Source organism: Apis cerana, linkage group LG4, assembly GCF_029169275.1.
Source record: "Apis cerana isolate GH-2021 linkage group LG4, AcerK_1.0, whole genome shotgun sequence".
Classification (NCBI taxonomy): Eukaryota; Metazoa; Arthropoda; class Insecta; order Hymenoptera; family Apidae; genus Apis; species Apis cerana.
Window position 1 is genome coordinate 4272206 of NC_083855.1, and position 13609 is coordinate 4285814.

Genomic DNA, 13609 nt, shown 5'->3' on the forward strand with positions numbered 1-13609 from the left:
CTTTGTCGTGTCCCGGAAAGCGATTTTTTTTCACATTTTCGATGAATAGACGCGTTGAAAAATATATTTCATCATATGGAATATATAGGAAATGCTCAGTGACATGTTTCACCAGGAAGAGGAATTTTTAGACGGATTTACCGCTGAGAAATTTATGGTTGCCATGGAATCTAACAAAAAAAAAAAAAAAAGAAAAGAAAAAAGAAACATTCTTCCAAAGATATTTTCTTCATTTTGCAACGAACGTTTCTTCTTCTGTTCTTCCTCTTTGTAAACAATTACGTCGTTTAATCAAGAGAAGTAAGCAAATAATATATATCGTCTCTTCCATTCTTTTCCGAATAATTTATAAAATAAAAGCATCGAGTGTAAATAGGGAATAAATTTATTTAAAACTATGAAATTGTTCGAATCCAAATAAAAAGACATTTAAAAAATTCATTTTTTTATGCATGGAATTTTAACATAAAATATAGAGAGAGATAAACGAGAAATAAAAAAAAAAGCTTTTCTCTCTGTATATAAAAACTAGATTTTTCTAGTCAATTTCACACATGATCGATGTTTGATATAAAAAGCTTTTTATATAGTATGGATAAAACATCATTGGTGACATTTTGATGCAAAAAAAAAAAAAGAATTCATAATTGCATTCGTCAAATGTAGAATGGAAACTTGGACGAGTGTTTGGTTGTATCTCGTTGGCCAAGTTACTATTGTATTCACCTTTCTGTCGTTCACAGGCAAAAAGCTCGAGGGGGTGGAAACTCGCAAGAACAAGAAACCGTTGACTTTAGAAGGTGTTAATTAAACGAGAGAAGCAAATTTGGCGCGGCAAGGCAAAGAAAAGCGCTTTGGAAATTCAAGGTTAACGAGACGAGCTCCAGCTGAAAATGAAGGTTTGGAGATCTCTGGTGTTGAAAGATTAATTTACGCGAGAGATTTGGAAGTCGATAATTATTTGACTTCGAAAACACATTTCAATATTTCTTCAACTTCAAAGTTTCGCGTATTTAAATTTAAAAAAAAGAAAGAAAAAAAGAAAAAGAAAAAAGAAAGCTCGAGGAAAATTACTAGAAGTGCAGTCTTCTCATCTCGAGAAGTTTATCTGCTAAAAGCCATAATATTGAAACTTGAAATTAAAGTAAGTTACAATCTTTCGACTCTGAAATTTCAATATTTCCGATCGATGAAAATAAAGTGATAATAATCCACGATTATTTATTTTTTCGTTTGAATTAAATTATTCCTTGTGAATATTTTGAGATATCAAATTTTTCAGATAATAAAATGCAAAAAAGAACTTTATTATTATCCACGAATGTAAAAAAAACCTCGTTTGATCTTTCGATGTTTCTCGAAATCGAACATTTCTCCCGTGATTATCGAAAGATTCATTAGGAACGAGATAGAGGAGAAAAACGAGAAGCGAGGATCAAAAGGATAATTACGAATCGTGTGATTTTACACGCGGAACAGTTGGTTGCGTGTGCGTGCGGTTGACAGGCCCGACATTTCAGCGTCGCGCCGGCATCCACTTCCGCTGGCTGACTCCAACGTCCCTATTTGCATAGGGATGCATCACGGCGACCGGCGCGGCACTGTTAAAAAACGAGACAAAACGAGGGACGAAACAAGAAGAAAAAAGGAACAGCGTAATAACTAGCCTGTATGACACGTCACGGCTGGAATGTTCCGTGACTCCTTTGGAGAGGTGGCACTCGTACGCTTGCAAATCCTCTGCCACCTGGAACGTTTGCTTCATTGTTTGCATCACGTTATGCTTCTCTCTTCGTCGCGTTCTCTCTCTTTCCTTTTTCCCCAATTTTTTTTCTTCTACTTCTCATTTCACCATTTTTATTATATTTCCAACACGACGCTACGTGTTGTGCAAATTACGTTACTTGTGCGTTACGTTTTGAATAATCGTGGTTTTCGAGTATAAGGAGATATATGTAGATATTTTTCTTCGTTCTAATCGAGTGAATGCTTACCGTAATCCTCCTCGTAGATTATGGCCACTCTGGTCCAGTTTAAAAATGACATGAGATCTTTGAAGGCTTTGTTCAGATGGTCCTGAGATGGATAGAGATTTATACTGAACTCTTTGAACGTTGGCTCGAAGTCGACTCTGGCCTCGAGATGCGGGACGTCCAGAGCTTCACAAATGCTCTGGATATGGGCGCCTAGAAGAGGGTCGGATGGGCCGAAGATCCCTTGTACCGATCTCGACAGCTGCTTGCACGCTGAAATAGGAAAGATTATTGGTTTTTTGACAGTTGACAGTTAATCTTTATCTATCAATTTTTCTATGTATTTTTCTACAATGGCTAAAATTATATATATATATTATAATATATATTAATACGTAAATACTTTTTCTAGCCTAATTATTATATCATTGGCATAATATTTGATAAGAATGCTGGATGATGAATCACATAATATATAACTTCAATTAATTTCGTCGTGGATACATTAAAGGATGCACACGTAAAATTATTTCTCGTCTAAATTTAAAAGAATTAAATAATCGTCGATCATCCCTCTGAAATATTTCAGTATATTTAATACCAAAATAAACGAATGCTAACAGAAGTGTCACCACCCACACACAAGCTGAGAACCGTTCTCAACCCATTTAAATAGATTTGAATGAGAATGTAGTAGGTAAACAAGCAAAATGGCACGAAGAAGCGTGAAAATGGAAATACGAGAGGGTGGACTGGTGTTGACATTCCGATTTCATATTTCGAGACAAGACACGCTCGGGACTCCCTATATCAGGGGAGAAGTTGCGTGTATTTCCTACACCATTTCACGGTAATCTTCCTCGTAAACTTTCATCGTGGACCGGCGAATCGGCGACAAAAAGATTGACGCGAAACTTCGCCCCGCCTTTTTCTCTCGACTGTAAACAAGAATTGCACAGTTACTTGCCTTCCATCGTTTCGACTCGGTTTTTCGTGCGGTGGAACGAGCACATTACGACGGACATTCTTACCCTAGCTACGAGCGCGTGTATGGTATGGAGTTGTGCAATCCCCGATACCGACTCGTAGGATTACTCGTAACCCTTCGAAATACGGTTTGGAAAATGTTCTTTCCTGCGATAAACGCTCGGTTTTGGAACGGAAAATTTTGCAACCAGATTTTTTTTTTTGTAAAGAAATGCAAGAGGAGTTGAGGTATGATGGGCGAATGTTGATCGATGAATGTTTTTTTTTTTATTTGAAATAACTGGTACGGAAAATATTTTTCTGGTATTTTTCATGTGAAATAATTTGACCATTCAATGTTGGATAGGATTTATCGAAAATCTTATTTTATTTGTTACTTTTTTATTTTTTATCTTGAATAATATTCAAGATAATATTTGAAACTAGAGTAAAATTTATATGTTTGTTACGGTATATGAAGGATGAGACGGATCCTCCATTTCTATAATTGGGAATTTAGAAACTTACTTTTATGCATCGTTCAAAAAAATGACAAAGATATATTTCCTTGAAAAAAATCGTCCAAGTGCGTGAACACATTGCTTCCAAGAATTTATTTTTGTTGGAAATAAACGCCATTTCGAAAATGAAATTACTCTGAGACGATTCTTAACGCAATAAAATATTCTCGAATCGTATAGATCGAAATCGTAGATCAAAACGCGACAAAGGCGTGAATGGAAACGAATTTCAGCCTCTAGTTTTCCATCACAATACCTTGTCTCGTGTTATTTTTCCATCGACTCGGCCCATATTCGACTCATGGTTCGCGTATTAATCGAACATTCATGGAAGCGACGTGATCGTATGATTTACGAGTACGATGTCTATGCCCGTGCACAAAGATCGCACGGAAAATGGACAGGAAATTGATACGTTATCAGACCGACGGCTTTCCTGATCCATTATCCGCGATATACTTTACGAACGTCTGTTCTCTTTTCGAAGAAAAGATCGTCCGACACATCGCCGGATGAATGAGTTCGATTTCGAAAGTAGAATTTTGTTCTGTTCAAGCGTTCTCCATTTTCCTGGCTAAAATTGTTCACACGAGTCTTTCTTCGTTGCCTCTTTTCGTTAATTGAAATTGCATTGATTTTATATTATATTGGAATATTTCTTCTTTGTTTTTCATTCTTCGTTTTGTTCAGATTCAAAAATAAAATATAGAATACATGGAAAAGAGTATCGTTGAAGAAATAGAAATTAGAAGTGTAGTGGTCATAAAATATTTTTCAATATTTGTTTCATTTAACAACTATAATTATTAATAACGTTTAAAAATAATTTAGGATAAATATACTTTTTGTAGAGAGGCAAATAATAATCTCTTGTTCATTTTAATAAATTTGTCTTCGAAAAGGTTAGGATAGGATGATTTTAACAATTGCTCTGGTCTCTTATCAGACAATCACATAAAATTCACCCAAGGAACTCTGTCAGCTGATTTAGCAAAGAGCGTTTCATCGATCTTCTTGAAAGCTTCTTCAGCTTCGAGATCTATCAGTGTCTTGTCTTCGAGCAATCGTAATTCGATTTAACATCGTTGATGTCTGTATCGTGTAGAACTCGATGAAAATTCCTATTCGTTTGGCGAGAACAAGACAGCCAAGTCAATCTTACGACTGTTCATCGTCTGAACGACTCGAGATATCTCGTTCGTCGTCGTTATTCCCTTGATTAAGTCGTATTCTCGACAATGGTAAATAAGTCTCTTTACTTCGTTACTATGTTACTCTTCTTGTTAACGAACCAACACTAACGTCTTGAATTACTGACGTAGAAATGCTTCGAGTTATCAGTCATCATTTTCCTCATTTCCATCAAGTATAACTTTTGGCAGAAAATTAATAATTTGTCAATTAAACATTCTTAAATATATTTTGATTAATAAATCACCGAATATGTTATTAACTTATTTATTTAATATCCATTTGTAAATTCGTTTTTTCGTCACGTATTATAACGATTTCTTTTTCCATTTAATTTCTTTTATTTTTTTTAAAATCATCCTTAAATTTTCCGCCTACTGTGTCGTTCATATTTCAACAATTATTATTCCCTGGAAAATTTTCCTGGAATTTTACAGAATTCATTTACATCGAATCGTTGTTTCCTCGATCCTCGATCCGATATTTAATATGTATTTTAGAATTACTGCAATGTACAGTGTATAATTGAACAACCGATGCTCGATACACGGAATGTAATGTAACACTATCGATAAGAGAAGCAAAATTAAACATGTATCGTTATTACAATCCGGAATGTTAAAATATCCCTTGTTTCCATCGAACAATTAGTCAGAAATTATTACCAATAATAATTTCGTTCGGAGAACAGAACTTTTCCCCTCTCGTATATATCTCCCTCGTATTTTTAATCAAGCAACACGATCGTTTCTCGAACATTGACATGCAAAAATAGCTTCATCACTAATTTCACTAATAACAATCCCTTCCTTCTCGCCATTTGTACACTCGATGAAGAAAGATTGCGCAACAATGTGGCGTTAACGCGGTCACGGTGTTGGAGGAAAATCATGCCTCTATTCCGCTTTCAAAATGGTAACGAGAGACGAGGGGAGGGGGATTGAAGGGAGGATTTTAAACGGCCCCTTCTCTTGTTGAGGAACTCGGGAATGTCCGAATGGCTGAAACCGGTGGGAAAACAAAGCGATTAAACGCATCGGATCTCTCGAATCGCGTACCATTTTTACCATTTAGGATGAGAAAATGAAAAAAATGTTTCCTTTTTTTCTTCTTTTCCCTATGTTTCAATTTTTTCTTTTTTTCTTTTTCTCTTTTTTCGTTGGAATTACGAACGCAGATTTAATTGCGACGCGGAGTCGACTCGTTGAAAGTTCCTACGAAGCGGGAAACGAAACGCTGGCAATCTTGCGTTCCGGTTGACCTGAATTCCTCCCGCTACTGGAAACGGACCACCCCCTCTATAGAGTCGGGGAACAAAGATATCAAGGTTTTGTTCGGAGGGCATAGGTATCCCGAGCGAAATGGGAGCAAAAGAGTGTCCGACGGGGAAGCAGTAAATTAAAAATACAACGAGTGCTCGCGTGTCGGCCCGGATTTTAAACGGTCTCGCTTACCTGTTTGCCAAAAAAATGGGGGAAGGGAGAGAGAGAAAAAAAAAAAAGAAGAGGGTCCTCCATCATCAGCGCTTTCAAGCGCACTTGCACGTTTTAAACGAAATTACATCGGTCGCATCCGTGTCTTTCTTCCCTCTTGGCCTTCTCGGCGGGAAAATATGATCGTTAAGTTGGTGACGTCGAGGATTCTATTTAATTATATCATCAGAGAACGATATTTCCCCTTTTCGAGAGATTTTGATAATTTGTAATTCATGAAATTTCCTCGTGCATTTATTGGAAATGAAAATCAGTTGAATGTGTTTCTATTTTGTCTATTTTATATTTACTTTTAGGGAAATCATCGCGATTTTCGATGCATTTTGTATGATGTAGTAAGTTTTAAATCAGGTATAGCTAAAGTTGTAAATTAATTACACAACAATTGTAGCTATTGATGTCGACGTGACAAAGTTTAGACACTAAAGCCTCGTTTAGATTAGTCAAGTTGCTCGAAACTGCTTAAGTAATTCGACTTGAAACTCTTGTTCATATTAGTCAATTGTTACTTGAATACAAGCAATTCAACTTTGAAGAATCTTAAACGAGTATCAGATGTAGAATCTCGATAAAATGGAAAAGTAGAAGTTTTTGTTTTCGCTATAGTAATAATAATAATAGAGGTTTTCATACCTCTTGCATTGCATTATAAGAAATAAATTTTCCGACAAATCAGCGAACATTCAAGGGAGTCCAATTCTGGTCACAAAGAGAAACGGCCGTTACATCTTTTGTTGGTAATAAACGAAAACTTCCATTCCATTAAAATGTTCCGGCTTGAGAGATCAAAGGAGTGCAAGTTATTCAATAAATTTTGAGAATTCTCTACTTTTTCGTTTTCTTGTTCGTCAGTTTGAGCATAATTCACTGTAACTTCAAACGACTCGAAGTCGGGAGGATTCACCAAATATTGATAAAAGCATCAGCAAAGTTTCTTATTACGGTGAAACGGATATTATAAAATCTGTAGAAGGGAACTTTTATTATTAACAATCGGCATTATTACTTCTTATTGCGATAACGATCGACATCTCCAAACACGTTTCAAGAATATATTGTAACTGAATAGAATGAGAAACGAGTGACAAATAATTGGTATTTATTCGTCTCTTTGACTATAGATATTTACAGAAATTTCTGTAATTTGAATATCCTCAAAATATTCATTAAGAACATTATTGTCGAAGCGATAATACAAATATCAATCTCTCAATATTTTCATTGATGATTGATGTAGCCAGTCACATAAGTTTTCATTAATTTCACTTAAAAAGAAATTGTTCCACATTATAATCCATTATATTTAATACAATTTTCTAATTATCTATTTCTAATATACAATTGATTTTGATAATACAATCCATCGAGCATGATCGAACTTATGTACAACTTTTGTGACTGATACATACGAAAATACTAAAAACGAGACATTCTTCCATTCGTACAAATTGACAAAAATCCGCGTTTCTTTATCGAAATCAAAAATAAAAATAATAAACCGCTTAATTTTTTTCCCGGATCCGAACTTCCTTGGAAAATCTAATTTTCCCCGTCGATCCATTTCCCTTTTCGCTCGAGAATATCATCGATGTGTGCGTCGTTTGTAATCCGAACAGCCAATTCTTAGAAATTCATCGAGTCCCATTCCCGAGTCGATTTCCCTCTACGCGAATTCAATTTTCCCCGCGGTGGAAGGCTTTGTCTTCTCTTCTCGGTGGCATCCTACGAGGAAATCACGATTTTCCGGCGCGGGCGACAAATTTTTCTTCCCGATATCACAATGTGTCGATCGAATGGACGGGATTAAAAAATTCAAGTAAAGTGCAATAATTCTTACATCTTGAAATATCAATAATCGTGACAAAATATTATTTTCAATATTAAATTGATACAAAAATCTACAATTATCTCTCGTTTTTTTTTTGAAAGTAAAATGTATCGTAAATATTCTTTTCAATTTGATTTTTATAAAAGTGAGTATCAATATTAATAGCATCTTTCAAACTCGTGATTTACGGAATAACAGGAACAGTGTTAATTTTCCATTAGAATTTCGAAATTATCGAAATTTTTAATGAGTGTCAAAGAGTTTGATGAAAAATTATTTTAATATATGTACGATGGATAAAAAAGCTTCATGACGAATTTTGGAAAAGGGACACGATGAAACGAATCCGTTTTTTCGATATTCTAGTTTAGAATTGGTTCGAGATCGTGAAAGGAAATGACAATCAGGGAATCGACGTTTAACGGTGAATAAATCTGATGAAATGCGAGGAGAATTTGTCGCGCGGATGATATCGTTCCAATGGCAAGCGAACATCGACGCCAATTAATTCGCGAAAATTATGTTTTCAAGCTTTTCATCGTCAGCTTCATTTTCACGTCTCTCTTTCCCCTTTGCATATTCGGTATTTTCGATTGCCGGTTTAATCGAAGTAAAGATGAACGGGATAAAAGAACGATTCATTTGTCCGCTGATTAAATCGTTCGACGAGGATCGAAAACGATTGTTACAATCGAATATTTTAATCTGCATACGCGATTGTTATTTTGATACATACATTCAAATTGATGGCACGATAGAAATATATCACGGTTTTATCCTATATTTTGTCTTTCTCTGTCTTTTTCCATTCTTTCTCAATGTGAATGCAATCATTTCTAAACTTAAAATATTTAATTTTTCGATAAAAAAAGGATCATAATGGTATATTCTTTATTCGCATGATAATTTTAAATATTTTTTTCTTCGACTTCACTATTTTGAACGAGCTATTATTATTATCGATCGACGAAAAGCATCTTTATTAATTTATGAACAGAAGAGGAATTAACAATAGAAGAAATAAGTAGGAAAAAAAATAACGATGCAAAAAAATTAGTAGTAAAAGGAAATAACGAGAATATTAATTCTTTGGGTATATTTGATGAGTCAGAATCCAATTGAGGCAATATTCAATAAATTTGAATTTACTTGTATTTCTTTCTTACACTTCACGAATTCAAGTGATAATAGTTTATTAATCTACCGTATTGATGTATCTAAAATGCATAAAATTATGGAAGCTATTATTAATCAAATTATCCACTGTCTACTGTCTTCCAGAATGAAAAGACATCGAGAGCATAATGAAAAAGAAGACTTCACTTAAAAAATAATTGAGAATCATCAAAATATAGTCTTCAATACTATTATCTTAGTTGCAAAATTACATCATACAATCAACTTAAGAATTTTGATCAACACATATATGATAAATTAATCGATTAATCAATAATGAAGTTCAAAACAGTTTTTTTCGTTGAAAGAAAACACCGGCTTCCACAAAGTTTAAGTTAGTCACCGTGTGACGTTAAGCCCACAATATGACACGAAGAGTTGAGAAAGGAAGAGGAAAAAAAAAAAAAAGTTCGACTTGCGATCCCTCGAGGATTTATCACGAGAAGAGGAGATCCAACTGGAATAGGAAAAGATGGAAGCCGAGGCTATTGAAAATGAGAAATCTTTTCAGACGAGGTTGAAATATATCTTTAAACGGAAACTAACATGGATACGAGATGCCAGTCGCGAAAACTCAGCCACTGAGAATATTTATGACGCGGATCGGCCTGGTAAAATTCCTGAGGGATGTTGGCCGCCGCAGGATGGCCGAATAAATGCGGTCTGTGTCGACCTATTTCAAAGTGGACAAGAGTAGATTTCGGGGCTAATTTATTAAGATTTCATTTGGTGGTAGCTGTTGGTAGATTATGCATTATGATTGTTGCGCAATTATAACTTGATTGTTTTCCGAGTAGGATGTTTATTTCCTTGATTAATGTTAATTAGGATACCGTTGTGGTCTTGGTTCCGTGAAATATTTCGAACTGGGGATGGAATATTTGAATCTTCTTTTTTTTTAATTTTACGTTACAGCTCGTTCGAATTAATCTTTCGTGTATTAAATCGCGTTATCATTATTACTTTTACCGTGATTCTTTATTTTCAACTTGATATCAAAGGGGGTGAATTTGAATTTCATTCTTTGGTCTTATAACACACCACTGTTTTTATTCAATAGAAATTTCAATTATTTATAATTTGAATAAATAAAACTCGACGTTCTTGTATATAATTTGTTTTGGCAGTTAAAGTTAATGTTTCAAAAGAACCGCATATATTGCTAAAATGTATTCATTAAACGCTTAAATAATGTTTGAAGATATTTTTGCGACAGGGGATAAATACGTACGATTATAGAAGTCAGATTATTCTTGTTCGTTGTTATGATAAAATTAAAAACTATTATTATCGCGTGCATACAATAAAGCTTCCCTTTTGTACTCTTAAATATGTGTGTCTCTGTAGTGTTAGCGCAATTTTATATCACCTCGGATAACTCAGAAAAAATGCTTGTAAACTCTGGTCGCGGGTTCTAAACATGCATAGCTCGTGACAGAATTTTAAAACAGATGATAATAACAAAATATCAGAATTACACAAAGGATTAATGAAGACAATTTTTGCGAGTACGTCGAGTTTCTTTTAAATATAATTTATCGTAGAAATGTAAAAATATTCAGATTTTATTTCTTGTAAAAGATATATTTTCAAACGGAATTTTATTCAAAACGAGAACAAAAAAAAATGCTTGAAATTTCGAAGATTGATTTCACTTCCCAAACAAATTTTTCCTCAAAACGGATTGTTCCACGAATAATTCAGTATATGCTTTACACAAACTTTAATTAAAATAACAATTTTAATTTTATTCCTCGTATTTTCTTTTGAATATTTTTGAATATATTTCCAGCAAGCTCTATTTCAAACCTATCTTTCGATTTTAATTTTGATTGCAATATTAAATATTTAATATCATACTTGATTCGTATACACGAATAGATAAATCATAATTTAAGCAATTTTTGCTTTTAACACAGAGGCGAACAGCTTCTAAATTTAATTATAATAAAATTTAATTTACTATCATTTGAAAGAGTCATAAGATAAAGGGTTGATCAATACGCGCTCTATATTGGAGCAAAAATAACTACGACAACTCGCGAGAATAATCCCTCTTCCGCGTATTTCCATCAATCGAGGGATGGAATTCGTCGAACACAGTGGATGCCGATTTTGAAAATACAACATCCTATTATACCCAGTGATACGGATGATATAGGGGAATCGCGAAAAGCACGCGATGCACGGGAAATGAAGTGTCTTTGAGTCTCAATAATCCACGAAATAGATATTCGGTGGATAGAACATTTTGTTGCAAATTTATCGACGTCCACGCAGATTTACGGTTCGCAATTTACGATCTAGGCGGTCATCTACGATCGGCCCGCAAGAAACATTGTTATGGTTTCGTGGCGGGGTCAACCCTTGACTCCGGCCTGGAATTATTTTGCATAAATTTCACCTTATATGACTTCGCAAACCTTACTTCGCTCTGCTTTCGTGTTACGCTCGTTGAAATCAAATCTCTCGAGTAATAGGTTGCAAGTAAGTTGGATAATTTGTATCGGGTTATAGCTCTGTCTGGAAGAAATATGAAAAAAGTATTGGATAGCGAAATTTTATACTTTTATTTAACGTTGTCGGTTAACTATAAGAACGTTTTACATTTAGTTTTAGATCAGTTTAGATCTAGTTGATAACGATATTTGGTTGTCGTTTATTCCTATCTCAACATTATTTATAAATAATAAATATTTTAACTTTCTAGTGAAATTTAAGATTGAAATTTTATGACACGTTGATTGAAACTCGTGCATAATTTTACATTGGTCTCGAGGGAAAATTGCTTTAACGATTGTCGTGTTAATTAATTCAATTTAAAATAAAACTTTAGAAATAGTTTGGATGGTTATACATTTTTGAATAGCTCTGTAAATCGACCTCGAACTTCGAGCAAACAATTTTCCGCAACAAGAAGTAATCGAAGTTGGCGAAATCCGTTCGAAGATTCAATGGTGCATCTCTATATCAAGCGAGATTAAACAAAGATCCTACCACGATTCTGTTCAATGTTCTACTTTCGGACTTTCCGGTTAATGCGACGATTTAATCCCTTCTCCAGAACTTGGCCTATGTATTGCCTACCATTTAGAAGAATTATCCTTTATTATATCCTTTTGTGATGCTAGGGGAATCGACTAATCCTTTCAAAAACATGATCTCCTTTTTTAAAGGGGTGCTTTATCCTTTTCAGTTGAAAAAGAAAACTTAAGATCCATATGTTCCTCAGAGAATCGTATGCAAGCATGAGATGAACAGAAGATAAAACGAATAATATGGAATTATAGTTTGTTTTTCACAGACGATTTTTCGAAACGCATTAATTAATGCAAATTTAAAATAATTTGAAAATTTAAAACAAAAAGTAATTATTTGTTTATTATAGCAGATTCCATATTATCTTCTCCGTTATTATTGCCTCGAGAAACGATATTTTTTCCCTTTTACGAGTCATTATCCATGCAGTGTAATCCTCGATTAGTATAAAAAATTTAGGGAGATTGGCTGAATGTGTATCGATGATGAAAATCGCTCTTGCAACGCGAACGGTGGATATAAAAAGTCGAACAGAAATCCGAGGCACGCCTTTAACCTTCCATAGTTTATTAAGCCTCGAAATAAAGAGATTCGAGAGGCTCTTATTTATCAGAAATCCGTGCCTTATCTTCGTTTTAATGTTTTCCGTGACGAGATATTCGAGGCATTAAATACATTCTACTGTGAGCCAGTGTCGTTGTTGAGACTATATAAAGGAAGTTTGGAAGAAGAAATAATTGATAGGTCCATTTTTTAGGATACCTACAGTGAATATTAAATAGTGAGAATATTAAATAGCGTGAAATTTTTTAGATGTTAATTAATAGAATTAACATTTCAGTATCCTCTTTCGACAATAGTTTCTTTTTTGTAGATAAGAATACAGCTTCGATATTGGAAAATTAGAAAAATAAAAAATTAAATCTTAGTCGAGAAATTATTAAATCGAGCTTATTATGTTTCTCTTCCCGTAGTCTTTAAACGTAAACGTGTAGTATTTCGAATGTAAAATATTTATATAATTCTTTAGAGAGAGATCGTGAAAAATATATCTTGGCAGCGTACCTTTCTTCGATGTTCGGAAAGAATCGTCCTTAGGGACGTATTGAATATCGTAAACCAACGTGGTGTTCGCCAGCAGAGTTTTATCCTTGTTGATCTTGTAGATGGCATACTTGAATGCCAATTCCGAAGGACTGTCTTTTTGATCCTCCGTGAAGATTGCACCTGCAACAGGATGAAAAACCAAACCATCAATAATCGTGACGAATAGAATTCTTCGAAAAGTTGATAAATAATTTCGTTGATCGTTTGTGCAATAAATTCTGAACGGTTTAGACGAGTTGGAGAACTTCTTTAGAGAAATCAAATTGGAATGATTTCTAACAAATGGCAAGAAGATAGGAAATTATCGTTGGTGGT

The 13609-nt window shown here is 34.2% G+C and overlaps 1 protein-coding gene across 13 annotated transcripts in view; it reads right to left on the reverse strand.

The window, feature by feature from the left end:
* LOC108003470 (glutamate receptor ionotropic, kainate 2) overlaps positions 1 to 13609 on the reverse strand; it is a 225085-nt gene that overhangs the window by 64069 nt on the left and 147407 nt on the right. For all 13 annotated transcript variants that reach the window (XM_062073630.1, XM_062073629.1, XM_062073631.1 and 10 more), the window contains exons 3-4: positions 13253 to 13414; positions 1995 to 2246 (exon numbers count right to left, since the gene is read on the reverse strand). In XM_062073630.1, coding sequence (XP_061929614.1) covers positions 1995 to 2246; positions 13253 to 13414 — 414 coding nt within the window. The remainder of the gene's footprint in view (positions 1 to 1994; positions 2247 to 13252; positions 13415 to 13609) is intronic.